Source organism: Lynx rufus, unplaced genomic scaffold, assembly GCF_022079265.1.
Source record: "Lynx rufus isolate CCGP_SWC_20201006 ecotype Redwood Valley unplaced genomic scaffold, mLynRuf1.p SCAF_2, whole genome shotgun sequence".
Lineage (NCBI taxonomy): Eukaryota > Metazoa > Chordata > Mammalia > Carnivora > Felidae > Lynx > Lynx rufus.
In genome coordinates this window covers 216,427,585-216,454,297 of record NW_025814834.1, presented here as the reverse complement: position 1 = coordinate 216,454,297, position 26,713 = coordinate 216,427,585, and the positions used below count along the sequence as shown (strand labels likewise).

Below are 26,713 nucleotides of genomic sequence, written 5' to 3'. Positions count from 1 at the left end.
ACTGGGATGAGATTCAGTCCCGCCGTTGACTTCCTGGGAGCGGAGAGGGGCTAGAGAGTGAATTAAATCACGCATGGCCAATAATTTAATCAGCCATGTCCCTGTCGTTAAGCCTCCATGAAAGCCCAGAAGGACAGGGGTCTGGAGGGCTCCTGAGTTGGTGAACAGGCAGAGGCTGGGGGAGAGCGGTGCCCTTCCCCCACGCCTTGTCCCAGGAGTCATTTCCACCTGGCTGTTCCTGAGTTATGTCTTTTCGTAATCAACCAGTAATCGAGCAAGCAAAATGTTTCCGAGTTCCGTGAACCCCTCTAGCAGATTCATCAGACCTGAGGATGGGGTCGTTGGAACCTGATCACAGCAGGGCGGTCAGACGCACAGGTGACTTGAGATTGGCATCTGAGGGCTGGGGGGCGGTCCTGCGGGACTGAGCGCTCCTTCTGCAGGACCTGACGCTGTCTCCAGGCCAACGGGGGTCAAACTGAATTGAACCGTCGGACACGCAGCTGGTGACGCGGAGAATTGCTTGTCGGTGTTGGGAAGAAACCCGCACGTCACCAGCATGGACCGGCGTGCTGCTTGCTGGGTGAGGAGGGTGGTGAGAGCTCGGACAGGGGACAGGGACCAGGCGAGGGGAGGCCAGAGGGCACACCGGGGGGTTGGGCCGTTCCCTACGGTTTTTGCTGTTCAGCCTGGGGGTCGCCTGGCCAGACTGTGCTTTGGGTGGCGCTCAGGACCTCCCTAAGCAGGACGAGGGGGAGGGGGCCGGTGGGAAAGTCAGGGAAGGGTGATGAAGGGAGACAGGACGGGTGGGGACAGACACGTGGAGCCCTAGGAGGAAGGTAGGGTGGCAGGAATATTTCTCAGCATAAGCGGGACAGGCTTCTTCCGTTTTGTCACAGGTAAGCACACAGCATCCAGTTTAGAGACACGGCGGCAAATGCAAAGGAGAGAATAGCTAAAAACAAAAACAAAACCCGCAGCTGCCGTCACAGTGGTCGTCGCCTAGAGGGGAGACTAAGGCGCTGATTTTTCAATACTATTTCAATTTGTGTGTGTTGTAAGGAGCCTGGGTGACTCAGCCAGTTAAGCGTCCGACTTCAGCTCAGGTCATAATCTCACAGTTCGTGGGTTCGGGCCCCGCGTCGGGCTCTGTGCTGACAGCCTAGAGCCTGGAGCCTGCCTCGGATTCTGTGTCTCTCTCTCTCTCTCTCCTTCAAAAATAAATAAAAACATTTAAAAAATAAATAAAAATAAATTTGTGTGTGCCCTATCTTTTAAAAAAAATTTTTTTTAATGTTTACTTATTTTTGAGAGAGAGAGAGAGAGAGTGGGGGGAGGGGCAGAAAGAGAGGGACACACAGAATTGGAAGCAGGCTCCAGGCCCCGAGGCATCAGCACAGAGCCCGACGCGGGGCTCGAACTCATGAACTGCGAGATCACAGCCTGAGCTGAAGTCGGACGCTCAACCGACTGAGCCACCCCGGCGCCCCTATGTGTGACATCTTAATAGCAAATTTAAATTTTTTTTTCAACGTTTATTTATTTTTGGGACAGAGAGAGACAAAGCATGAACGGGGGAGGGGCAGAGAGAGAGGGAGACACAGAATCGGAAACAGGCTCCAGGCTCCGAGCCATCAGCCCAGAGCCCGACGCGGGGCTCGAACTCGCGGACCGCGAGATCGTGACCTGGCTGAAGTCGGACGCTTAACCGACTGCGCCACCCAGGCGCCCCTTAATAGCAAATTTAATGTAAAGAAAAGATGCAAACCATTCCTAGGGGCTAGTCGATGTATTTTCAGTTCGTTAATGTTACTAAGACTGATTCTTAGGATGGTTTTAGGTTCACAATAAAAGTGAGGGGGAAGGTGCAGAGGCTTCCATATCCCCCTTCTTCCACACACACAGCCTCCCCACCGACCCTCTCCCTCACAGTGCTGTGTCTGTGACCTTGGATGAACCCACTTGGGCCCCTCATCATCCAAAGTCTGAAGGTGAACGTTAGGGTCCCCTCTTGGTGTTGGACATTGTGTGAGTTTGCACAAACGTGTATGGACAAGTATCCCTCATCATGGTGCCATACGGGGTGGTCTCACCGGCCTAAAAATCCTGTGCTCTGCCCATTCATCCCTCCCTCTCCCTCAACCCCTGGCAAACCCCTCCCCGGTTTTGCCCTTTTCAGAATGTCTGAGAGTCGGAATCGTACTGTACGTAGCCTTTCGGACTGGCTTTTCGCTTCAATGCATATCATCCGTGGCTTTTCATGGCTCGACAGCTCATTTCTCAGTGGTGAATGATATCCCATGGTCTCGGTGGCCTACCGATGAGCACCTCGGTCGCTTCCGAGTTTGGGCAAGTACGCGCGAAACTGCTACCAACATCCATGGGACGGTTTTTGTGTGGATGTGAAGGTTTTCAACTTGCGGGTGAATATCGAGCGCCATCGCTGGACCAGATGGGAAAAGTGTGTTTCGTCTTATAAGAAACTGCCCGACTGCGTTCCAAACTGGCTCTCCCATGATGCGTTCCACCCGCAATGAGTGAGAGTTCTTGTGGCTCCACACCCTCGCCGGCATTTGGCGTTGGCAGGAGTCTGGCTATTCTGACGGGTGCGCGGTGGTATCTCATCGTTTCAATTTGCATTTCCCTGAGGATACACGATGCGGCGTCTCTTTGCCCATGCTTAACTTGCCATGTGTACATCTTCTTTGGGGAGGTGTCTGTCAAAGCCTTTGGCCCATTTCTTTTTTTCTTTTTAAATTTTATTTTGGAAAGAGAGGCAGGGGAGGGGCAGAGGGAGACAGAGAATCCCCAGCAGGTCCCACACTCAGCACAGAGCCCGATGTGGGGCCCCTGGGATCATGACCTGGGCCCAAATCAAGAGTTGGATGTTCAACGGACAGAGCCGCCCGGGTGCCCCTTTGGCCCATTTCTTAATTCTTAGTGTTATGTGTTAAGAGTTCATTGTAGGGGCGCCTGGGTGGCTCAGTCGGTTAAGCGTCTGACTCTCGATTTCAGCTCAGGTCATGATCTCGCAGTTCGTGGGTTTGAGCCCCACATCCGGCTTTGCGCTGACAGTGCGGAACCTGCTTGGGATTCTCTTTCTCCTCCCTCTGCCCCTCCCCCCGCTTGCATGTGCACTTTCTCCCTCTCTCTCTCCTCTCAAAATAAATAAACTTAAACATTAAAAAAAAGGGGCGCCTGGGTGGCTCAGTCGGTTAAGCGGCCGACTTCGGCTCAGGTCATGATCTCGCGGTCCGTGAGTTCAAGCCCCGCGTCGGACTCTGTGCTGACAGCTCGGAGCCTGGAGCCTGTTTCAGATTCCGTGTCTCTCTCTCTCTCTGCCCCTCCCCCGTTCATGCTCTGTCTCTGTCTCAAAAATAAATAAACGTTAAAAAAAAAATTAAAAAAAAAAAGAGCTCATTGTGTATATTGGATGAGTTCTTTATCCGATGTGTCTGCTTTTTTCAGTCTTGGTGATAAATAACCGACCTACGTGGCGGTACGTTTAGGGCATACGGCACGGCGGTTTGGTTTGCGATGCTGTGAAATGACCACGCTGACGAGTTTCGCTACCGTGCGCCTCGCGGAGACACCCCGACGTGTCTTTTGCAAATGTTTCCTCCCAGTCCGTGGCTTCTCTTCCCATTCTCTCGAGGGGTCATGTGCTTTTAACTTCACAAAACCCAGAGACTAGAACCAAGGCACAGGCAGCGCTTCGGGGAGCGGAGTTCCCAGGATGTGGCGGTGTGCAGGAAAGGGGACAGGGTCAGTGACTCGGTGCGGGAGCTTCTCACTAATCAGAGTTTAGCTCCAGGCGTGAGTCCTTGGAACCTGGGCCTGTTGGTCTCCTATGGGGCAGGGCCAGAAATCTCTATTCTACAGTCCCCATTCCCCCACCCCCCATACACCCGAGACCCTAGCACGCACACTCAGAAGCTGGCTGTGCCAACGGTGTCCCCCCCCCCCCGCCACTTGACTATATTTGCCCACAGAGAAGGGCCCAGATGTTGTTTCCAGGTCCCAGCCGCGTAGAAGGTTCTGGAGCCGCCCCACGGCACAGGCCAGTCTGTGCCCACCCCTCCAACCCCCATCGCCGCCAGTCAGTTCACCAAACACACAAAAGAAAAATAGCTACTTTATTTCATTAAAAACAGCAAGACTTTGGCTTCGACCCAAGATGCCCAGGGTTTCATCACAGTTTCGCACCCACCAAAAGACCGCACGTTCATTGTGCCAGGACGGGACGTCTGTATAAAACGTTTCTTCCTGTCGGGCACACAGCGAGAGCTGTCCGCACCCTCAGCCCGGGACCAAATCCTACTCTTTATTAAATGACAAAACAGTGCCTGGCGAACCCGATTCAAAGACCAAGGTTCAGAAGGTGCCTGAGAAGAGAGGGCTCCAGCCCAGGAGCCGCCGAGGGGGCCGCAGCACCTGTCCAGGCTGCGACGCATCCGTGACGGGGGGGTTGTAGGCGGATGGACACGAGCAGGGCTGATGGGAGAGAAAGAAACCCACTGGGGCCTGAGCGAAGCGGAAGACGAACGAAGCCTCTCTTGATCGGAAGCAGGAGCCCCTCCCACAGTCCTAAGACTCGACCTCATCGCCACCACCGTCCGGTTCCGAATCCCGTCACCCCCTGACCTGGCCCCTGGGACAAGCCTGTCCCCTGCCCACGCGGTCTCCACCACTTACAGTAACACATCCACCTGCTGCAGAGACGGGGCGGGCAGTGGAGGAAGCTGAAGTGGAAATAGCCAGGGGTAACCCGTGGGTGGGCTTTGCAAAAGCAGACAGCACGGCAGCGGCATCAGACAAGCGGAAGGAGAACTTGAGGCAGCCCCAGGCACCCCGAGATTCTCCTGCGCCCCTACTGCCCCTGCGGGCCTCTCCTGACCGCGGCCTGCCTGGGGACACCCAGGTCTCGCCAGTGCCGTGGAAGTCACACCGGGCGGCGGACAGCCAGCCCTGCCGTCTAAGCCCGGGACTCTGGGCCCCCTTCCGAGGTTTTAGTCTCCCATCATCCACCGTGCCCCACACGCTAACTCAGCTGGGAACCGTTTTCTTTTTTGCAGGAAGCAGCTTCCTAAATGTCTGCTCCATTCTAGAAGCTGATGTGAAGGTCTTTACGAGCCATGTGCCCAGGACCTCCTGTATCGTCCTTAACCCCGGATTCCTCTTAGGCTGGCCGCTTCTGTAAGGAGACCGCGCCCCTGACAAGCAGCTTTCTGTAGGGCAGCCCGGGGCTTCTAGTCCCTAAGGGGACGACTGCCTCTTGCTGATTTTCATAAAGAAAACTTTTTCTTTAAAAAAAAAAAAAAAAAGGAAACCAAAAAAAAAGCATTTTGGACCTAGTTCTGTCGACAACTCTTCCTTTCCCATTGTCTTCCTGTGACGGATTTTGCTTTTAAGAAGAAACTAGGAGGGGCACCTGGGTGGCTCAGTCGGTAAAGCGGCCGACTTCGGCTCAGGTCATGATCTCGCGGTCCGTGAGTTCGAGCCCTGCGTCGGGCTCTGGGCTGACGGCTCAGAGCCTGGAGCCTGTTTCCGATTCTGTGTCTCCCTCTCTCTGCCCCTCCCCTGTTCATGCTCTGTCTCTCTCTGTCTCAAAAATAAATAAACATTAAAAAAACATTTAAAAAAAAAACCAGAATAAACTAGGAATCAACAGGGCACCTGGGTGGCTGAGTCGTCCAACTCTTGATTTCGGCTCGGGTTATGATCTCACGGTCCGTGAGTTCAAGCCCCGTGTCAGGCTCTCTCCCTCTCTCTCTGCCCCTCCCACGCACTCTCACTCTCTCTCAAAATAAACTTAAAAAAAAAAAAAAAAAAGGAACCAACAGTATGATGAGGCTTTGGCTGTAATCCAGAACCGTTTTCCAGGTTCAGAAGATCGTTTCGGTTTTGCCGAGTTCTGACGGAGCCCAGGGGAAGGACAGGTGTGGGGTAAAGTGGCACTTTCCCTCCGCAAGCCTCCTGCAGTGATGCTGTCACCCGCCACCTTCGCCAGTGATTTCTGTGACTTAACAGAGAAACTGTTTCCTGAAACACGAGGAAATTGTTCCTGGAAGAGCCGTGAATATAGAGAGAGACACAGACGCTTGTTTGAAATCCTTTTCTCTTAAATGTAAATCGTCATTCCGGTGATGCATGTGTCACTTCCCCCAACCAACGCCCCAAACCTTCCCCTTCACGTTGGAGTCCGTGTCGGGATCGTTCACGGACTCCCTGGTCACCTTTCCTATAAAAAACTAAAGCAGGGAGCGAATAAACTGGCTCCCTCCCCGTCTCAGTGTTCACAAGGGCAGACCGGAGGGGCAGTGGGCATCCACGGGGATTCTCTGCAACGGCCTCTTCCTGTCCCCGTCCTAGCTCTTGCGTGGGACGAGGGAACCTGTATTTTAAGTGACCGGTGAAGGGAGGGTCTGGGTTCCGGCCTGTGCTTGAAATTCAGACACAATCTGTATGGCAACCCATACATACAGAGGTTCTGGGGGGCCCAGGGAGACCGGCCACCCGGCGGCGTTGTGTTGGGCTCACGTGATCACCGGGAAACCTCCCGGGGAAACCTTCGACCTGCTTAAAGGGAACTGGCTCTTTCACTGACGAGCAAAGCTCTCTGCGGAAAAAAAGCTGGGCTCTCCTGGAAATCTCAATGCCCCCCGACAAACCAAAAATCCGCTTCACGACATCTAAGTGGGGGACGCATCTCTGACACCCCCTGCCATTTTATTTAGGATGAGTGCACGGTATCCACATCTCACTGTGCTCTCCTCCCCACAGGCGTGGGCCCCTCGAACTGTAAACAGTGCTGTGCGCGGTCCCAGGGCCGATGACCGCTGGACCGCGGGGCGACCTAAAAGTGACCTCGTGCCACCGGCTGCCCTGAATCTCACGGCCGACCCTCCTGCAGACGAGTACCCCTCCGAGTGAGCGCAGCAGGACACGGGCGGGCGGGCGTGAGTGGGGATGAGCCCCCGGAGGCTCTAGGAGGTAGAAGGAGCTGAGTTTGCTGGCTGCCCTCCCCACCGGGCATCAAGAGCTGGAAAAGCAGAAGGTTAATAGTTCCGCAGCCATCCGGCCGCACACCCTGCAGCGGGGACTCCCGGAACCACCTGTCCCCAGGTAGGCAGCACCTGTGCACGGAAGCGGGCAGGGAACGGCTCAGGTGACTGGAAGTTCATCTGGGGTGTGTCTGGATCCCTGAGATTCGCCGGTCTTGGAGGGCGCAGGAGGCTTGGGAGGCCCAGCCGGGCTCTGGGCGGAAGGCTGGGAAGGGCAGCAGCGGCAGCACACAGAGAAGAGCCGGGTTCGGACGGCGCGGGTGCAGAGGACGAACATGATGCAGTTGGCACCGCCCTGAAATGTGTTCCCGATCCCCTGTCAGGGAGAAAAGAGGCCTGAGTGCCGCGGCTGGGGGGGGGGGGTCTTAAACCCACACGCAAGGGGGCCGGGAGGTGCTGCGGACCCCAGAGCCCTGTCCTCCACCCCCTGAGGCGGGTCTGGAGCGCAGGCCTGGCCCAGACCTGTATCCCCAGGTCTTCTGGGTTGGGAAGGACAGGATCGGTCAACTCAGCCGGGGCTGCTCCTAGGCCACGGGGGAGAGCACCTTCATGCCCCTGGGCTGCACGACAACCTCACCGCCCTCCCACCTTCTCTCACCAAGGCTAGCCCTGTCTCGGGCAGCGGGGGGAGGCACCGTGCATCCGAGATCCCTGCCAGCCCCGGGCTGGCTGGTGCGCTGGGATGCGGCTGGAGGAGGGGCGGGGGGGGGGGGGAGGCGAGGGGCACGGGACCCAGCGCCAGAGCAGTCAGGACCCAGGACCGGGGAGGGCAGGCCTGCGTACGTGCAGGACGACCAGCACTGGCGACTGCACCGCCGGGGAGCCACAGAGGGTCAGGACGAATCGCACGGTGCTCCAGACCCGGAGGCAAATGAAGATGAGCGGAATGAGGACCAGCTTCTTGTCGGCCGCCGAGGCGTGGCGCCGAAGCCTGTGCTCCTCGGAGAGGATGGGCCGGTACTCCGAGAGCGCCTCGTGCTGTGTTGGGGGGACACAGAGAACAGGCGTGAGCCAGGCGGGCTGCCCGCCGCCCTCCATCCGCCGCCCGCGGCGCGTCTCCACCAGGGCGTCCAACGCACGTCTGACGCCTCCCGTGTCGAGAAGGCAATGCCTGATCCGAGCCCCAGAAACGGCGTCCTTCCGGTCACCCGGCCCAGGAACCCCCTCCCGCTGCTACAGCCCGCGTCCCATCCCTAGGCCCTGCGGGTTCTAACTTCAAAGGACATCAGAATCTGGACGTTCCGTCCACTGCCACTGCCAGAGGCAGCCTGGTCCAAGCACCATCACCGCCTCTCCGGGTACTTGCGGCTCCCTCTTACCGGTCTCCCTCCATCACCCTCCCCACCACCCCCCTCCTCCCACCGCAGTCTTGTTCTTGGCACCGCACGGTTCCTTGAACACCTAAGTCAGGTTCAGCCAGTCTGCCACTTAAAGGTCTCCCTGCTTCATACGTTCCTGACAAGGCCTAGCTCTGACCTCATGCTTACCGCTTTCCCCTGGTTTCCTCCGGCCACTCAGGCCTCCTGGTTATTCCCCAAACTTATACCAGGCACACCCTGGCCGCAGGGCCTCTGCACTAGCTGTTCCCTCCATCCCGATTGCTGTTCCCCCCCACCCGCCCTCTTCAAGTGTTTGCTCAATGTCGCCCCCTGGAGGAGGTCTATCCTGACAACGGCTTTTATTTTTTTTTTTTTAATTTTTTTTTAATGTTCATTTATTTTTGAGACAGAGGGAGACAGAGCATGAATGGCGGAGGGCAGAGAGAGAGGGGGACACAGAATCGGAAGCAGGCTCCAGGCTCTGAGCCATCAGCCCAGAGCCCGACCCGGGGCTCGAACTCACGGACCGCGAGATCGTGACCTGAGCCGAAGTCGGACGCTTAACCGACTGAGCCACCCAGGTGCCCGACAACGGCTTTTAAAGTGCAAAGGCATTTCCCGGGTTGTGCTGTCCCCATAGTCAGCTCTTTATTTTCGCCTGTTTTGTCGTAGCTCTTGCCATCCTCCTTCCTAGACGCCATTCATCCTTGTTTATCAGGCCTGTTGCTGATGACGGTCCTGTCCTCCCCTCCAGATTGCAAGCCCACCCAGGCTGCAAAGGCCTGTGAAGGAGGGGGCTCCACCCAAAGCTGGGGGAGAAAGGAAAGGTGAGCGGGCACAGGCTTTTGGCTTCCCGATTCCTGGGAACACCCTTCAGTGAGAGGACGGGGAGGCTCCATTTCCAGATTGCAGCTGAACTTCTAAAAAGAGATGAAGCTCCTCATAACAAAGACGTGTTTTTCAGCCTGGCCCTGTGTCCGGGACCCTGAAAGCCCAGGGGAGGGGAGAAGCCACACGTCCTGGCACCTGTGAGCACCCAAGCTGCGGCACCTCACCTGCTCGGGGCACCTGCTTCCTCCCTTCCTCCCCTGGGGCGACAGCAGCAGCCCTCTAGAACCCAGGGAGCCTGGGGGAGCAGGCTGGCCCTTCCAGAACCCAGGCAGCCTGGGGGGTAGGGGAGTAGCGGGGGCCCTTCCAGGACCCGGGGAGCCTGGGGGAGCAGGCTGGCCCTTCCAGAACCCAGGCAGCCTGGGGGGTAGGGGAGTAGCGGGGGCCCTTCCAGGACCCGGGGAGCCTGGGGGAGCAGGGTGGCTGTCCTCTCCCTTGCGAAGCTTGCTCCAGCTCACTTATTTTTAGCTCTCCTTCCTAGCTGGAGGCAGAGAACAGCCCATACACCTCCCCGCTGGCCAGTCTTCCCGTTTTCTGGAAACCCTTGCAGAACTGTAAGAGGGAACCCCTTCCCCCGTGGGGTGCTCGAAGGCACCGCACCAGGTCTCCCACCAGGGTGGGTTGGGGGCGGGGGAGGTCAAGGAAGAAGACAGACACACAGAAGGGCAGCTCCGCAGGGGCGGCCCGGGAGGCTTCATCAGGGAGCCCAGCACCTTCCCAGGGTAAAAAGGAGCCAAGAAGGGAGTCCCGGGCCGCCAGGAGACCAGCGAGGAGACAGATTTCAGACCAGTCGGTCGGCAGCCCCAGCGGCGCCAGAAGAGGTTGGCAGGGAGGTGGGCGGCCGTGACATTTCTGCGTGAAAAGAGAGCCCGAAGTCTAGACTCCGAAGTGGCCGGTGGGAGCCGCGGGGAGCGCCCTGCGAGCTGGGAAACGGCTGCCGAGTCACAGGACGCCGGGAGACCGGACCGGGGACACGCTCCCTGCAGGTCCAGCCCGACACAGGGGCGAAAAGAAGGCCCCGCCCCCGGCGGCCGCAGCAGCCCCGGCCCGAGCTCGGACGCCCCGCTCGGCTCCGCGAACTGGTGGCGCTCGGTCCCCGTCGCCGTCCCCGTGCGGCCCCACCGCCACCCGCCCCGCAGCGCCTCCGCCGGCAGGACGCCCGTACTGCACGCCCGCAGAGCCGGCAGGACCAGGAACCACTTGGCCGCTCCGTGGGAGGAACAGCTTTCTTGCCTGAATTTCCGGCCAGCGCGGCTCGTGCTCTCTGAGCTCCCGAGACCCCGAAGAGTCCCCACTTATGACACGCTTTTACCGACCACAGGTAACGCGGTGAGGCGTCTGTGTCGCCGATTACGAAATTCCACGCCCTCCTCTTCCAGGGGCGTCCAAGTTCGCCCCCGCTCCGCGAGCAGTTCAACGCTCTTGGAGGTGGAGCAACCCCGGCGGCCTGCCAGGAGGGGGCAGCAGAGGCCTATGCGCCGAACACAGGCGGGGGCGCTCGCCTCCGCCTCCAGGACTCCACGCACCCACCGTGTGGCTCTGGCCTCAGGGTCCGGGCGAGTCTGGGGAGCCCCTCGGCCTCTGCCAGTCTCCGTTTCCTCATCCACAACGGAGAAGTGACAGGACCCGCTCCTGCCAGGGCCGCGTGATTAGCCAACCATTCGGCCCACGATGCACCATCCCGGCCTGTCCCCGAGGTGGCCGAGCCCAGCACCGGGCTGCCGGGCACGGTGGCCACAGGGAGGTCTGGGCTGGGGGGCCGGGGGGGCCGCAGGTACCTACCGCCCTGTTTATGTGCTTCCTGATGAGGAGGTAAAGCACGGGCAGCGTGACGTAGGCCAGCATCTCCCACAGCTTCCCCGTCAGCAACATCCACAGGACGCGGTCCTCCGCGTCCAGGTCGATCCAGCACCAGCCGACCGACACGTCCGAGGCATCATAGCCGATCTTCTTCAGAGCGACAGCTGCCACGGTGATGGCCAGCGGGACCCCCCAGCTGAGGAACAAGGGACAAAGGGGACGCCGCGAGGTCAGGCCCCGCTCCCGGCAAAGCCGGCAGGGGCGAAGCGAGCGGACGCTCCGCGGACAGATCGGTGCTCTCCGAACCCTGCACCTCACAGCAGAGAGGCGGGCAGGAATCCTCGAATCCCCCACCCCGGCCCCGCTCCGCCCAAGCCCTGCCAGGCCCACCCGAATGTCACGGAGCTCGGGTAATAGGACACAGGGATGTCCCGGCCTCCTGCCTGGATAGACACCACCCCCACCTCCCTCGGAGGCCGGGTTCTGATTCAGAATTGCTGGGCTCCTTGCAGACGGGCACGAGAACGCTGCGGTGTGGGGAGGGCAGCTCCTTCCTGCCCCCAAGGGGCCTGCATGGCAGCACACAGACACCGGCCCATGTGCCCATGGCTCGCCCACACACCCCATAAACAGCCAGGCCCCCCTTGGTCCCTTGCACACACGGGCAGCTTGGGTTGCCCGAGCAGAGGGTTCCAGGGCCCCGTGCACCTGCAGCCGTTTCTAGAAGGGGAAACAAGGGCTTTGGGTGGACACACGTCTATGGCCCAGAGGCCTCCGTGCTCCAAGAGAAGGGGGTATCCCTGGAAAAGGGGGCCCCCTAAAGCATAAAACCTGGGGCAGGGACCCCCTCTCACAGAAGCACGGGGCTGACATTTTGGGAGCTCACCCTGATGGCAACACAGCAGGATGAGGGCCAGGCCCCAGGGTGCTTCCTGGTGTCCCCGCACCAGTCTGCTGGCAAAACATTTGAAACGGGCCAGGGGGACACCCAGAAGCTTCATGGTGGCACGAGGGGTGGTTAGGAGCCTGGGCTGTGACGCCACAGGCTGGGTCCAAGTTGGCCCTGCCCCCACTCGGCCTCAACACATCAGTGTCTTTCCCCACCAAGTGGGGTTGAGAACCGGGCCTGGGACCGGGTAGGTCATTACGAGATCGCCAGTAAAGATTGGCGTGTGCCTGGCACACAGGACTGGGTAAGTGTGTCAGCGTATCTGACCGCTGTCCTGGGTCATGACTGACGGCCCAGGATTCCGGCCTGTGGTGCAGGTGCCAGGAATGTGGGAGGCCCACGCAGTTTCTGCCCCCTGGAAGAGTACACACGGGCCCGTGTCCCAGGTCAGTCACTGAAGGACAAGCACTACGTAAACAGAACACGGTCTTCAGTAAAATGCTTAGTTCAGAAATCGGTTATATATACATATATATGTATATACGAAGTCACATAGGTATATATGAAGTTTATTTATTTTGAGAGAGAGAGAGAGAGAGAATGAGTGCAGAGGAGGGACAGAGAGAGGGGGCAGAGGATCCGAAGCAGGCTCCAGGCTCTGAGCTGTCAGCACAGAGCCTGACATGGGACTCAACCCCATGAACCTCGAGATCATGACCTGAGCTGCAGTTGGACGCTTAACCCACTGAGCCACCCAGGCGCCCCGGAAATCGGTTATATTTTGAGAGCAACAGCAGCTCTTTTTAAGTCCATTTTTATTTATTTACTATTGTAAGTAATCTCTCCACTCAACGTGGGGCTCGAACTCACGACCCCGAGGTCAGGGGCTGCATGCGCTTCTGGATGAGCCAGCCGGCAGCGGCTCTTTCTGAGAGAAAGTTGTGGAATAATGATGAGACCGAGGCTGTGCGTTAGTCTTGCCAAACTGAGAAGTGCTGGGGTCAATCAGAGTCTCTAAATGCTGCGGGGGCTGGGGTGGAACAGAAGGGAGGAAGCCAACTCCCGGACCTGGGAAGGACTCGGCGTGGGGCACTTTCAGAACAGAGGTGCCTGTTCAACCTGCCCCTGTCCCCACCCTGGCCTCTGGGGGGGGGGGGCCCAGACAGGAGCAGGAGGATAGCGTCACTGTACCTCTGCACCCCGGCCTCTGCTCGCCCAACGGCGGGAGGGGAGGCGGGACGCAGCCTTTCTTGAGGTCACCAAGGCACAGAAGGGCCAAAAACCCCCACAGCACAGAAATTAAAGGGTTATGAGAAAGGTACCAAGTTAGCCCCGGGAGTCTGTCCGTTTTAAATGCCTGTTCTGTCAGTTAGTCATCTGTTTAGCTGATATATATTAGCGTCAAACTGTTGTGTCGTAATAAAGGGTTACCATACGAAACCAAAGCTCATGCCATCCTGGGGCCCGGGGACAACACATGTCACAGCTATGAGCTCCATGAAGGCAGGTGCAGGGCTCTTTCCAGCATCTAGAACAGCTCCCGGCACCTGGTAGGGGCCAAACAAGGACCTGCTGAATGAATGAATGAATGAATGAATGAATGAATGGAGTTTGAGCCAAGTGACTGAGACAGCTTTCCCCAATTTACTCCTTAACTATTCATTGCAAGGACATCATTGTCATTGAAAAGGAAATAAGAGGCTTTATAAAGTACTAAACTGCAATCCTGAAGTTATTTGTGTTTCGACCACGTTATGGTTTACAGGGTTCCTCCTAGCGGAGGGGTGCCCCCAGGCTGGAAGGAAGGGAGAGCACAGGGCAGGAAGAAGGAACCGCTCAGTCAGCAGGGACGCCTCCTCTGTCAGCATCTTGACGGCGCTCACAGGAGACCTGGGCCCCACACGGAGACGGACGCCGCTCTGTGACTTGTCATAGGAAAGCTACAAAGTGATGGGTTTGTATATCCTGTGTATCCTGGGTTGCACCTGGAGCTAAGTTTGTGTTGGGAAAGAGCCAGAGAGAAGACCAAACAGGTAGAGGGCTTTCAAGGGTTAAGAACGTAGGTTGACCGGGGCGCCACGGTGGCTCGGTTGGTGAATCAGGTCATGATCTCACGGTCGGTGGGTTGGAGTTCTGCTGTCAGCGTGGAGCCCGCTTTGGATCTTTTGTCTCCCCCTCTCTCTGCCCCTCCCTTACACGCACGCTTTCTCTCTCTCTCTCGAAAATAAATAAACATTAGAAAAAATACATCCTAGGAACGTGGGTTGATCAATCAGAGTCACTATTTGAACATAAGCACAGACGGGCGGAAGCTGTTTGGGGAGATATTTAAGGGGGAGCCGGCAAGAAGAGGTAACGTGAGGGAAGGGTGGGAATAGAGTGGGAGGGAGGGAGAGCCTAGTAACCCACAAAGCAGGTTCTGCCCGACTTGTAATTTATGGGTATGGGCTGGCATGCTGGCGATGTTTAACAACCGGCTCTCCGCAAAGAGTGTGTGTGTGTGTGTGTGTGTGTGTGTGTGTTAGGTAGGAATGCATGTACGTATACATGTATCATTAATGTAACTGACACCAAACGTGTGAAGCACACGATCTGTAAGTAACATAGACGACACAGTCCTCCTTGTTGTGACTTCTAAAGAGCCAACTGAGTCTCACAAAACGCGTTAGTTGGTCTGTGCCGACACCCTGTGGTTGCAGTTGCCAAATGAAAGTAGTTCCATGATGTGAAGTTGGTTGTGTTTTCATTTCCCTTCCCGAATAAGATGAACGTGAAAAGGGAAACCTAAGAGACAAGACAAGTGCCGGAACGCCTCTTCTCACCCTCTTAAATACCCGGCTTCCTGCCTGCCCCAACGGGGTTACTATCTCTGCTGAAGTCCTCAAAGGAACACTTCGTAAGTGTCATCTTCACTAACATCTTCTCCGTTCCCGTAAGTCCAGATCCAGCAAACTATGGCCCGAGGTCTGTTTTTTTTTTTAAATAAAGTTTTATTGCAGGACAGCCTCATTTACACTCGCTTGTGTACATGTGTATGGTTGCTCTCAGGCCACAGAGAGAGCAGGAGTTGGAGAGGTGCGACTGAGATAAGGCGGAAAAGACGTACTAGCTGGTTCTTCACAGGGAAAGGCTGCTGAGCTCTGCTCTACGCAATCGACAAAACAATAAACCAGCCCCTGATCCGGAGGGGCTGCCATTTTCCACGGTGTAAACATCCCCACTGTGGCTAATTTCAAGCCGCCAATACGTGCGGTAGGGAACAGATGTGCAGCATGCCCAACAGTATTCCCCCTGCACAGAGACAATAGTTGTAAATCACCTCAAGTGTACGGATAAGAGTAAAATCATTAAGATGTAGTTCTTGGCATTTTTGTTACTCTTTTTAAAGTAACTTACTCTAAGTTTACATACTTTGCTTTTTGCTAATGGCTGTATTTAACAATCGGCTCATAAAATGCCCTACAATTTAACGACTGGGGTCTCGCCGGCTGGCTCAGGACAACCACTGGACAGAGGATAAAAACGGATAAGAAGCTGCAAGACGCCCTGTGTTCTTAACCTGTAGAGTGAGAAGACAGTCAGTATTTGGGGCAACCTCGGATAAGCCGAGCCATTCTCTGGCCAGGTGAGCAGCCCGAGTTGTAGGCGCCATGAATCCGGAAGGCACTCCACAAAGACATGCGCGACATGATCCCTGCTTTCCAGAAGGGTGTACTGGCAGGTACCATGCCACAGTTTTTTCTTTTCCCTCCCCCCAAAGAAGCCATCAACCAAAACATGTCACAAAATCAGGACAAGTAAAATATAGCTGAATAGCAGCACGTGAAGAAGACCAAGGGCTGTAGTTGATTATGACCTAAAAACTCATGTGGTCAGAGGGATCACCCTGGTGCTCAGATGGGGCAGATCAGAACCGCCGGGGAACTCTCCCGCCTCCGTGTGGACGCTTGCGACCCACATTCTAAATCTGAGATGGTTAAGCTGGCACCAGAGCCAGGCACGTCAGGAGATGCTGGGCCTTGGGCCATCCTCAGATGTTTAAAGACCCCTGATGAGGTCCGGCTAGGACCTGACCTAGGAGATGGGGTCAGGAGGCTGGAGGAAAGGGCAAGGTGTCTTGCTCGATCCCCAAACTGAGGGCTGGCCTGGCCCACGTGCAGGGGAGGCTACGAAAGGTGTCTGGAGAGGGACAGGATTAAAGGTGACTGATAAGGCCCTTTCTCTCCACACCTATGACTCTGAGAAGCAGGGCTGGGGGCACGTAGATGGAGGGAGCCCGAAGACCACACGCTGAGCAGAGTCCCTCACTTGGAGGGGTAACCTAGAGGTTCTTCGAGAGGTGCCCACACCCCCTCACTCGTGTTCACCTGGAAACCAAGGCCAGACTCCAAGTCGGACTCATTCTCCCTCGGAGGCTGTTAAGGGCTGAGTTGCGTCCCCCTCAAAATTCATATGTTGACGTCCTAACCCCAGTAGCTCAGGATGTGACCGTAGTTGGAGATGGGGGTCTTTAGAGAGGTGATTAAGTTAGAATGGTCTGTAAGGTGGGCCCTAATCCAGCACGACTGCTGTCCTTAGAAGAGACTGAGATACAGAGACACACACACACACACACACACACACACACACACACAGAACGCAAAGCAGGCTCCAGGCTCTGAGATGTCAGCACAGAGCCTGACGCGGGGCTCGAACTCGCGAACACCGAGATCATGCCCTGAGTCGAAGTCGGAGGCTTAACTGACTGAGCCACCCAGGCGCCCCAGAGAGGCTTTCTACAAACTCTGCAGGAGAGACACGTGCCAGCTCCTGGGGACCCCACCACATCCGGTCGGACAGAGCTGGTGGGGGGCCCTTGGTAAGCTTAGGGGAGGGGTGAACAGACAAAAAGCCATTCAGATCTACCACGAGCTTAGCTCCTCCTTGGAACTTGGCATCCTCTTGCTTTTCAGTCTCCTCCAGAGGAGCAGAACCGGAGGCACCGCAGGATGAGCCAGGCGGTGAGTAAGCCATCCCTAACACCTGCATTCCCTGGCATGTGTCAGATGACCGTGAGCAGGGGCGGCCCGTCCCCAGGACAGTGATGCTCTGGGTTTCCCTTGGGAGTCCCCAGCTCTGCCCACGTGGGGATCTTCTGTTAAATGGTCTCTGAAACCTCTCCCACTGGAGTCATGGGCGGGGGACACCTGCAGGGGCAGGGACAGTTCCACTTTAGCACACAGACGGGAATAACCTTCCACCCGCCGCCTGAAAGGTCTGCTCAGTCACCTGCCCCCACCCCAAACCTCACTCTTCCCACAGATCTTTCTGCAAGGGGGTTGGCCCCTGCTGGGAAAGGAACAGGAGCCTTTCCCAGTGCCTGGTCTGCGTGCCGTGTGGCCCACGGAAGGCCTTGACCGTTAACTCAAAAACTGCCTTGAGAACAAAACTATCGGGCAACAATGTGCCAATTTAGAAAGCACTTGGTGGCAGGACAGAGCCAGGCCCGGAGGCAGGCGCAGCTGCAAGGAGCCGGGCCTGGTGAAAGGGGTCACAAGGCCCGTGGCCGCCTAGAGGTTTCTTCCCGGGAACAACGGGCACTTATTGGTGAGTGTGGGGCAGAGGGGTGGGTCGTGGGAGAAGCGCAGGGAGCCGGCCGCTGCCCAGGCCACCATGAGGTCGCTCCGCAGCTCTGGCCGCAGAAGGGAGTGGGGTGTCTGTCCAGAGGGACTCTGAAGCACACACACCCTGGCACGCCTCTGCAGCCCCGGGGCCGGTGGGCATCAGGGAGCCACGCTGCAACGCTCCGAGCCACTCTCCTGGCCGTCCAGGTCCTGGCTGACTGGACGCCGGGGAAGGACGGGCAGAGTCTGACCTTGCCCAGGTAGGAAGGTCAAGGGCAGCCTCTGGTGCTGCGCCCAGTATCCCGTGAACACGAAACGCTGTGCAGAGACCTCACGAGGCAGCAGTGCCCTCTGAAGACTTTTTAGGGGGAACAGGTAAAGCCAGCCCAATTCTTGTTATTTTGGGGAGCACTGGCCGACACGGGGTGCTGTTCAGGCAGCTACTACCTGCGCCCCTCACTCAGACGCACCTGCCTGGGGCCTCGTCACTGGGCCCCACGGTGAGCTAGCTTCTCACCAGAGAGCTCAGAGGACCTTCCCCTTTGTGGCCCCCGTTTCCCCTTTTGTCCACATTAGAACTTCCCGCTCCCCACAGCATGGGCCTTTTTATTTTTATTTTTTTAAGTTTATTTATTCATTTTGAGCTTGAGCCAGGGAGGGGTAGAGAGAGGGGGACAGAAAGAATCCCAAGCACAGACCCTGAAGTGGGGCTCCGAGCCACGAACCGTGAGATCGTAACCTAAGCCGAAATCAAGCTTAACCCACTGAGCCACCCAGGCGCCCCTCCCCCCACGGCAGGGATCTCGATGGTGAACTTGCGGTGGGTGCCGTAGACTCTTCCTCCAGAACCCCCAAGCAACCTCTGCAGTGGGCGGGCCCACGTGCCCCCATCCTCTCCCACCTCAGTGACGCCGGAAGAAACCCTAAGACTGCTTGAGGCGGCCAGGACCCTTCCTTCTGACTTGGTGAAATGAGGCGCCCCTCCCCGCCCCACCCCTCCACCCCTCCACCTTCCTCCTGTGGTCACAGGACACACAGGGACAGCTGGCACAGTGGCGCCTGGGGCACACAGGTGCAGGGGACAGTTCACTGACCCTGAAGGAGCCCACCACCCCGTGCGGGGGGACCGGAGCGGACAACTGCTTTCGGAAGGCAGGGCGTGAGTGATCCCCAGGGGGCCCGGGATGGTTTCTGGCCAACCTGGCTTATCTGACCAGAAGAGAACTCCCCTCGCTCACCACAGCTCTAGGCCCTTCTAAGAGGTGCGAATCGTAAAGGGTCCCCGATGCACGTCCAGGTGAATGTAAAACATGGGGTGACTGTGTCAGGCAGCCTCGGCAGCTAAGATACAGCGGGGAGGGACTTCTTACTACAGGGATTTCCCTTTCATGCTGCCTATTCTCACACAACCTTAAAAAGGCAACCAAAGGGGCGCCTGGGTGGCGCAGTCGGTTAAGCGTCCGACTTCAGCCAGGTCACGATCTCGCGGTGCGTGAGTTCGAGCCCCGCGTCGGGCTCTGGGCTGACGGCTCAGAGCCCGGAGCCTGTTTCGGATTCTGTGTCTCCCTCTCTCTCTGCCCCTCCCCCGTTCATGCTCTGTCTCTCTCTGTCCCAAAAATAAATAAACGTTGAAAAAAAAAAATTAAAAAAAAAAAAAAAAAGGCAACCAAAAACAGGAAATTCACTTCAGAACACTGTCAGGTTCAATGTATGCTAAACGAGCGAGCGGGTTAAGTTTGAGGAGTGACAGATCTTTATCGCAACGAGATATTTACTAATCACAAAGGGGGGAAACAGTAACTGCAGTGCAAAACTGACAGGCAACACCTTAATCAGGCGATCAAAGTTAATATCACCAGATGGCGGGGGGAATCAAAGTCACCCGGGGAAGGGGGCAATGAGAAGACGGTGCTTCTGTGAGATTCCAGCCCAAGGACAGGACCTGAAACCACTCTTGGGGAAGCAGCTACCAGCCCGGCAGAGGGACTTTCTGCAAAACAGACCCATACTCTTCAGGGGCGCCTGGGCGGCTCGGTAGGTTGAGCGTCCGACTTCGGCTCGGGTCATGATCTCCTAGTTTGTGGATTCCAGCCCTGCGTCGGGCTCTGTGCTGACAGCTCAGAGCCTGAAGCCTGCTTCGGATTCTGTGTCTCCCTCTCTCTCTCTGCCCCTCCCCTGCTCGCACCGCCCCCCCCCCTCAAAAATAAAATAAACGTTACAAAAATTAAAACAAAACAAAAAACCCAGACCTGTAACTCTTCAAAAAAGTCAGTGTTGTTGAAACACTAGGAAAGACGGGAGAACTGTTGCAGATTGAAAGAGAGTAAAGACGGGGCGCCTGGGTGGCGCAGTCGGTTGAGCGTCCGACTTCAGCTCAGGTCACGATCTTGCGGTCCCTGAGTTCGAGCCCCGCGTCGGGCTCTGGGCTGATGGCTCAGAGCCTGGAGCCTGCTTCCGATTCTGTGTCTCCTTCTCTCTCTGCCCCTCCCCCCTTCATGCTCTGTCTCTCTCTGTCTCAAAAATAAAAAAAAAAAAAAAAAAGAAAGAGAGTAAAGAGACCCGACAACTAAACCAAACACAAGCCCAGGTTTCCCTCTGCTGTCGGGGACATTCGCAGAAGACAAAGTCTCTGTGACGTCCACTGTCAGGGAGCATTGTTCCGTGCTGTACTGTTTTCCTGCTTTTGGAAGGTTTATGTGGTTACTTAAGAGACCCTTTTTCTTTTGGACACATACACTAAAGGATTTAGGGGTTCCGGGGACATCAGTTTACAACTTTTTTTTTTTAAATATTTATTTTTGAGAGACAGAGTGTGTGTGTGGGCGGGGGGGGGGGGGGGGGCAGAGAGAGAGGGAGACAGAGGATCCGAAGCAGGCTCTGTGCTGACAGCACAGCCTGATGTGGGGCTTGATCTTACAGACTGTGAGATCATAACCCGAGCCCAAGTTGGCCGCTCAACCGACTAGAGCCACCCAGGCGCCCCAAGTCTCCAGCTTACTCTTAAACGGCCCCAGAAGAATAACTGCAGAGGACAAAGCAAACACGATAAAATGTTAACAATGGTGGAAATCTGGAACGTCAAAAATAAATTGTTTCATGACACCTCGATTTTTAAAATTATCGTCAGGCCAAGAGACAAGACGGGATCATAAACAGAGGATGGACCCTCTGGCCCCGAGCCTCCCATTTATGGTTCTGTGACCTGGGGCAAGTCTCACCAGCTGTGACAGGAGGGTGACCATCCTGCCTGGCCCCTGGGTCACTGGCTAAGGAATGGAACTGCATTTTGCAAGACGTCAGGAGCCAGATGCAGGCTTGTGATGAGATACCGTGTCCGTGAGGATAAAGTGTAAGCAGCCCTCCTCCAAAGCGGGGAAAAAAAAAGTCTTTCCGTAAAGGCAACCTGGTCAGTTACTACGATGGGGTCTTGGGGGCACTGCAGGCTCTTGCTGGGAAGTGGTGTATGGGCAGGATTCTATCCCGCCTCCTGCTTTACATGGTTGCATTCCGTTTTATAGATGGATTTTTTCATTTATATCATACCGTTCAAAAAACACGACCTAAAGAGTTCGCAGCCAGTATCTAAAGGCTGTGTAACATTTCCGGTAGGATGCAATTTGTCATCTACTGTTCCCTGATTTTTTGGACATTCAAGTTGCTTCCAAATTCTCACACAAACTCCCCTGTATACACAGCTTTGAATGTATTTTGAATGATCTCTTTAAAGATATATAGGATCCTATAAATAGGATCAGTGGACCAAGGAGTACTTTCTATGTGGATAATTCCAGTCTACATTGCCAGGAATAATGTAGGAAAATACCTGTTTTCCTGGCATTTATCGTGTTAGTATTCTACTTCACTATTTTTTTCTAATTTAATAACAAAATGGTAGGGGCGCCTGGGTGGCTTGGTCGGTTAAGCATCCGACTTCGGGACTTCGGCTCAGGTCATGATCTCACGGCCCGTGAGTTCGAGCCCCGCATCGGGCTCTGTGCTGACCGCTCAGAGCCTGCAGCCTGTTTCAGATTCTGTGTCTCCCTCTGTCTCTGCCCCTCCCCTGTTCATGCTCTGTCTCTGTCTCAAAAATAAATAAACGTTGAAAAAAAAAATTAAAAAAAAAATAACAAAATGGTAGCTCACTGTTAAATAATTTGCATTATTTTGAGTATGAATGGAGTAAACTTTTCCCCGCATGTTTATGAACCGTTTTGACTCCGTGTCTGGATGTGTCCTCTGTCCACTCATCAGGATATCTGCTGGTTTTTTGAAAAAATCATTTCAGGGGAGCCTGACTGGCTTAGGGGGCTGAGCGTGTGACTCTTGATCTCGGGGGTCATGAGTTCAAGACCCACGCCGGGTACAGAGATTACTTAAAAATAAAATCTTTTACAAAATCATTTCATAAAAACTACAATAGACGTGATCAACTGGAGGTCTGAAGAAGATTGATTTTCAGCAGTCTGAAATGGTGAAAAAGTGGATGACCGTGCAGCCTCTGTCTGAAGATGAGATTTCTCCTGCCGACAGGTCTTTAACAGTTATACACTCGTACTCCCAGGAGAGGCGCTGGAGAGGCCTTAGCAAGGTCATTAGCAAGACAGGCTGGGAGGATCTCAGTCAATAAATGAACCTGTTAGACAGGTTTTCTACCAGTCCTCTTAGACCAGCCAGGAGCTAAGCACTAAGCTTCTGAAAGGGAACCCCAGAGAATAAATTGTCATTCTCCCTTCCTAGCTTGGATATAGATAATTTTCTCCTTCTCCTTCTTGTAATTTTCTTTTAAGGAGTAGATGGATCACATTCAAGGGACAAGATGAACAATTCCCTTCTTTTCTGTGGCCAGCAAAATGGGCTTTCTTAGGAGGCCTTTCCTAAGCATCACAGAAAACACCCCTAGGACTGAGCTGAAGGAACTCCCAACTCAGGTTCATCAGGAAATGTATCTTCTATAGGATCTGTACTAGGTTCTCTTTATCCCTTAAAAAACACATTGTAATATATATATATATATATATATATATATATATTTTTTTTTTTTTTTTTTTTTTTAAGAGGGGAAAAAAAGAGAAGAGATTCTTGGCAAAGAAAGCCAGTAGGAGGCTCGATTTCTCAAGTACATGTGAACTCTAGTCTACATGCCAGCCACACCCAGCCAGACTGCTAAGGACTGGGTCTCTGGCGTGGACACAGAGCTCAGGGGGGTGCTGCAAGGGGAGGAAAGGCAGCCCCTGTGAGTCCCTGCAGCATCTGAGGTCCTGTCTCACTCCTTGCCAAGCTTTTGACATGAACAGCTGAGAAGCAGGCCATTTAGTTTCCCAGGGACCAGCTGGCCTTCGTCCAGCAGTTCTGAGACCTAGAGGTCAAGTGACTCCTGCAGACTTGTGATCTCACTGTTGTGACACCCAGGTGACCTGTCTCTACCAAACTGCTGAGTGTCCTCAGTCCCATGGAAAGCACTCAAGCATTTAACAGAGATGTCCTATAATTAGGGCAGCACTAGGTACACTTACTTTTTTTTAATGTTTATTTATTTATTTTGGGGGGGGGGGGCAGAGAGAGAGAGAGAGAAAATCCCAAGCAGGCTCAACCCTAACAGCACAGAGCCCGATGAAGGGCTCGAACCTGTGAACTGTGAGATCATGACCTGAGCTAAAATCAAGAGTCAGATGCTCAGTTGACTGGGCCACCCAGGCGCCCCAGTATTTGGTGCTCTTATCTGGGAGAGGAAAAAGGGCAAACAAGCCCTATAAGATTCCGGCCTTGGGTGCAGCACGGGGCACCATCAGATGTCAGAATCTTGAAATTACACCAGGAAGGCGTAGGTGAGGGTGACCTAATGAGACGCTTCAATGCCAGGGCAGGGCACCGCCTGGGCTTCCTCTACTCCCATACACTCCAGGCAGCTGGGGGCCCTCTTCCAGACCAGTTTCTGCCACTGACCTCACCCTCAGAGATGCCGAACCCTAGGAAGTCAAGATGGTCTGGGTCTAGAGACGAGCAAAGACAAAATAATGAAGATGGTCCTTTGTAAATCTTACAGCTGAGACACTGCAGGTAGCAGGGGGCAGCTAGCCTGGGAGTGGCTGAATGCATCACACCTCCTGTGGCACAGGGTGGGGGCTGGGAGCAGCCGCCCTCTCCAGCCTGGAGCCCAACCTAACTCATCTCTCTGCCTGGGAACAAGGCGCTTTTCCCCAAGGGCAGCAGAGATGGCCGGAACTTAGGGAAGGCATAAGCTGTCTTCCAAGTTAGGAGGGCCGAGCTCTGGCCCCACCCCCACCGCCGCCCTCCAAGGGGCTGCGCTGAGGCACCCAACTCGCTGGGAGGCTCGGGCCAGGGCAGGCAGGAAGGGGCGCCCACGGCGCTGACGCTCAGGACAGGTCCAACCTCTCCACCCGCATCGTCCCGCTGGCCCCGGGGCCGCCCCCTAACATGAGCAGACACGATCTGCCGGGCCCCCCGCCAGGGGTCCGACCAAGACGCGGGAGCCACAAGGGCGCGAGGGCCCCAGAGGCAGCACGCGGGGCCCAGGCGGGGGGGTCGGGGACTCGAGGGAAAGCGGCGCCGTTGTCACCCACCTGACCACGTGGAAGGCCCAGAGCAGGCGGCCGGTCCGAGGCTCGCGCGCCGCGCGGACGATGCTCAGGTACAGGTAGAGGGCGATGGCCACGGTCCAGAAGAAGGAGCTGGTGTTGGCGAAGGTGGAGAGCGCGCCCTGCAGCACGCAGTCCCACGAGGGGCCCGCGAAGTCCTGCAGCACCCCGTAGAAGTAGGAGGCGGCCGAGAGCAGGTCGGCCAGCGACAGGAAGAGCAGCAGGCGCCGTGCCCGGCTGCGCAGGTCGGGCCACAGGGCGTGCGTGGCCACCAGCAGGCCCGAGCCGAGCGCGGAGAGCGCGCACGACAGCAGCACCACGGCGCGCTCCGACGGCACCAGCTCGGTGGGCGGCGCGGGCGGCGGCATGGCCCGGCGGGCAGGGGGCCGGGGCCGCGGCGCCGCGGGGACAGAGGCCGGGCCGCGCGTGCGGCCGCCGCCGCCGCCGCCGCCGCCGCCGCCGTCTGGGCACCGACGCGCCCACAGCTCGCGCCCCGACCCCTCCCGGTCCCTCCGGGTCAGCGGCCCCGGCCCCGCCCCTTCGCACCACCCCCGCGCCCTCCACGCTCCGCCCCGTGGCCCGTGGGTCCCGTTCCCGCCCCGCCCAGGTCCCAGCATCTCGCCCCGCCCTCACGCCCCGCCCCCGCGCCCTCACGCCCCGCCCCGTGGCCCCCAAGCGCCGTCCGAGACCCAGCGCCCGGACCCCGAGCCACGCCCCCACGCCCTCTAGGCTCCACCCCGTGGCTCCCGGGCCCCCTGCCGCGTCCCCGCGCCCCGCCCGGGCACCCTCCTCCCCGCCCCCTACGCCAGGGCTACCCCTGCTCCAGCCAGATGGCTAGGACATCCTGTCCTGGACGGGGAAGGACTGGCATTTCTGGGGCTACTATTACCTTCCTTCCTTGCAGCCAGCTTGTGTGCGGAGTGTGTGGTGGGTGGCGGAGGGAGGCATTCTTTCCACTAGTAGCAGAAACAACGGTGGAGGACGAGCCTCATTCCTCATACAGTGGGTACCCGGAGCGTTCACAGGGCAGGGATGGTTGCTTTGGGCAAGGGGTGTTTTCATTTTTTCTGGCAATGAGCACGCGATTTTTTAAAGTTAAGATTACTAGGGTTTGGTTTGGTTTTTTCATGAAACACTAATTCCTGATGTGCTGGTTTTACTTTTTTCAACATTTCGTGTTTTTAAAAATTGAGAGACCAATTACCTGCCATCAAATTGGCCCTTTGAAGCGTACCGTCCCATAGTTTACGGTATATTCACGAGTCTGTGCAACCATCATTATCTAATTCCACATTTCACCACCTCAAAATGAAACTGTTAGCCGTCACTGCCGACCTCTCCCTCCCCTCCGCTCCAGGCAATCACTAACCTACTTTCTGTGTCTATGGATTTGCTTGTTCTGGGCATCCACATAGATGCAATCAGATAGTAAGTTGTCTTTGGGGATTGGTTTCTTCCACGTGGCATGTTTTCAAGGTTCATCCACATTGCAGCATGTTATCAATTACGTTGATAGCCCACTTTCCAGCTACTTTGAATAATGCTGTTACAAACATCTGCGTACAAGTTTTTGGGTGGACACATGTTCTCAATTCTTTGGGGTATGTACCTAGGAAGACAACTGCTGGTCATATGGTTACTCTGTGTCCAACTTTTTGAGGGACTGCCAGACTGTTATTCAAAGTGGCTACAGCTTTTTATATTCCTACAGCAATGCAGGAGGGTTCCAACGTCTCTCCATTTTCCTGACACTTTTCATTATGTCTTTTTGATTCTAGCTCTCCTAGTGGTATCTCGTCATGGCTTGGCTTTGCATTTCTCTAGTAAATAGCGATGTGGCTCTTCGTGTGTTGGTTGATTCTTTGCATATCCTTGTTGGAGAAATGACTATTCAATTCCCTTGGCTATCGTCTTGGGCACTGAGGGGTTGGAGTTCTTTATATTTCTAGATCTTAGACTCTAACCAGATATATGACTTCACAAAAATTTCCTCCCCTTCTGTGTGTTGTCTTTTCACTTTGATAGTTTACTTTGCAGCACAAAAGTTTTTATTTTGACAATGTCCAATTTCCCCCTTTGATTGCTGTGTTTTTGGTGTTGTATCCAAGTGCCTGCTGCCTAATCCCTGCTCATGAAGATTCACACCTGTATTTCCTTCCTTCCCAGTACAACAGAATATTTTGGTTACTGTAGCTTTGTAGTAAGTTTCGAAATGGGGAAGTGTGAGTCCTCCAACGTTGTTTTTCTTTTTTTAATATCATTTAGGCTGTTTGGGGCCCCTTGCAATGCCATATCAATTTGAGAAGCAATTTTTTCATTGCTACAAAAAAAAAAAAGTCAGCTGGGATTTTTATAGGAATTCCTTTAAATCTGTATATAAATTGGGGGGATAACGCCATCTTTTTAATGTTTATTTTTTTATTTTTCAGAGAGAGTGCAAGCAGGGCAGGGTCGGAGGTGGGGGTGGGGGTGGGAAGGGGCCCCAAAGGGGGCTCTGCACTGACAGCAGAGAGCCTGATGTGGGGCTTGAACTCACAAACCAAACCATGAGATC

The 26,713-nt window shown here is 55.6% G+C and overlaps 1 protein-coding gene across 2 annotated transcripts; it reads right to left on the bottom strand.

Annotated features, from left to right (window-relative positions):
- Positions 1 to 6,693: 6,693 nt before the first annotated feature.
- On the bottom strand, positions 6,694 to 24,527 carry GPR157 (G protein-coupled receptor 157). Of its 2 annotated transcripts, XM_047085309.1 has the most exons (5): positions 24,145 to 24,527; positions 11,054 to 11,267; positions 7,848 to 8,042; positions 7,137 to 7,380; positions 6,694 to 7,042 (listed from the first exon to the last, which is right to left on the bottom strand). In XM_047085309.1, exons 1-4 carry the CDS (start codon positions 24,525 to 24,527, stop codon positions 7,165 to 7,167), a joined length of 1,008 nt encoding a protein of 335 aa, XP_046941265.1. In that variant the 3' UTR covers positions 6,694 to 7,042; positions 7,137 to 7,164. The 2 variants fall into 2 exon arrangements, with proteins under 2 accessions (XP_046941265.1, XP_046941264.1); XM_047085308.1 differs by having other exon boundaries at positions 6,694 to 7,380.
- Positions 24,528 to 26,713: the final 2,186 nt, after the last annotated feature.

Coding starts and splice junctions, on each gene's coding strand:
- GPR157 (XM_047085308.1), bottom strand. CDS start 24,527: ATGCCGCCGCCCGCGCCGCCCACCGAGCTGGTGCCGTCGGAGCGCGCC. Junction 11,268..24,144: donor TGGGCCTTCCACGTGGTCAG/GTGGGTGACAAC, acceptor CTTGTTCCTCAG/CTGGGGGGTCCCGCTGGCCA. Junction 7,381..7,847: donor CAGTGCTGGTCGTCCTGCAC/GTACGCAGGCCT, acceptor TCTCCCTGACAG/GGGATCGGGAACACATTTCA.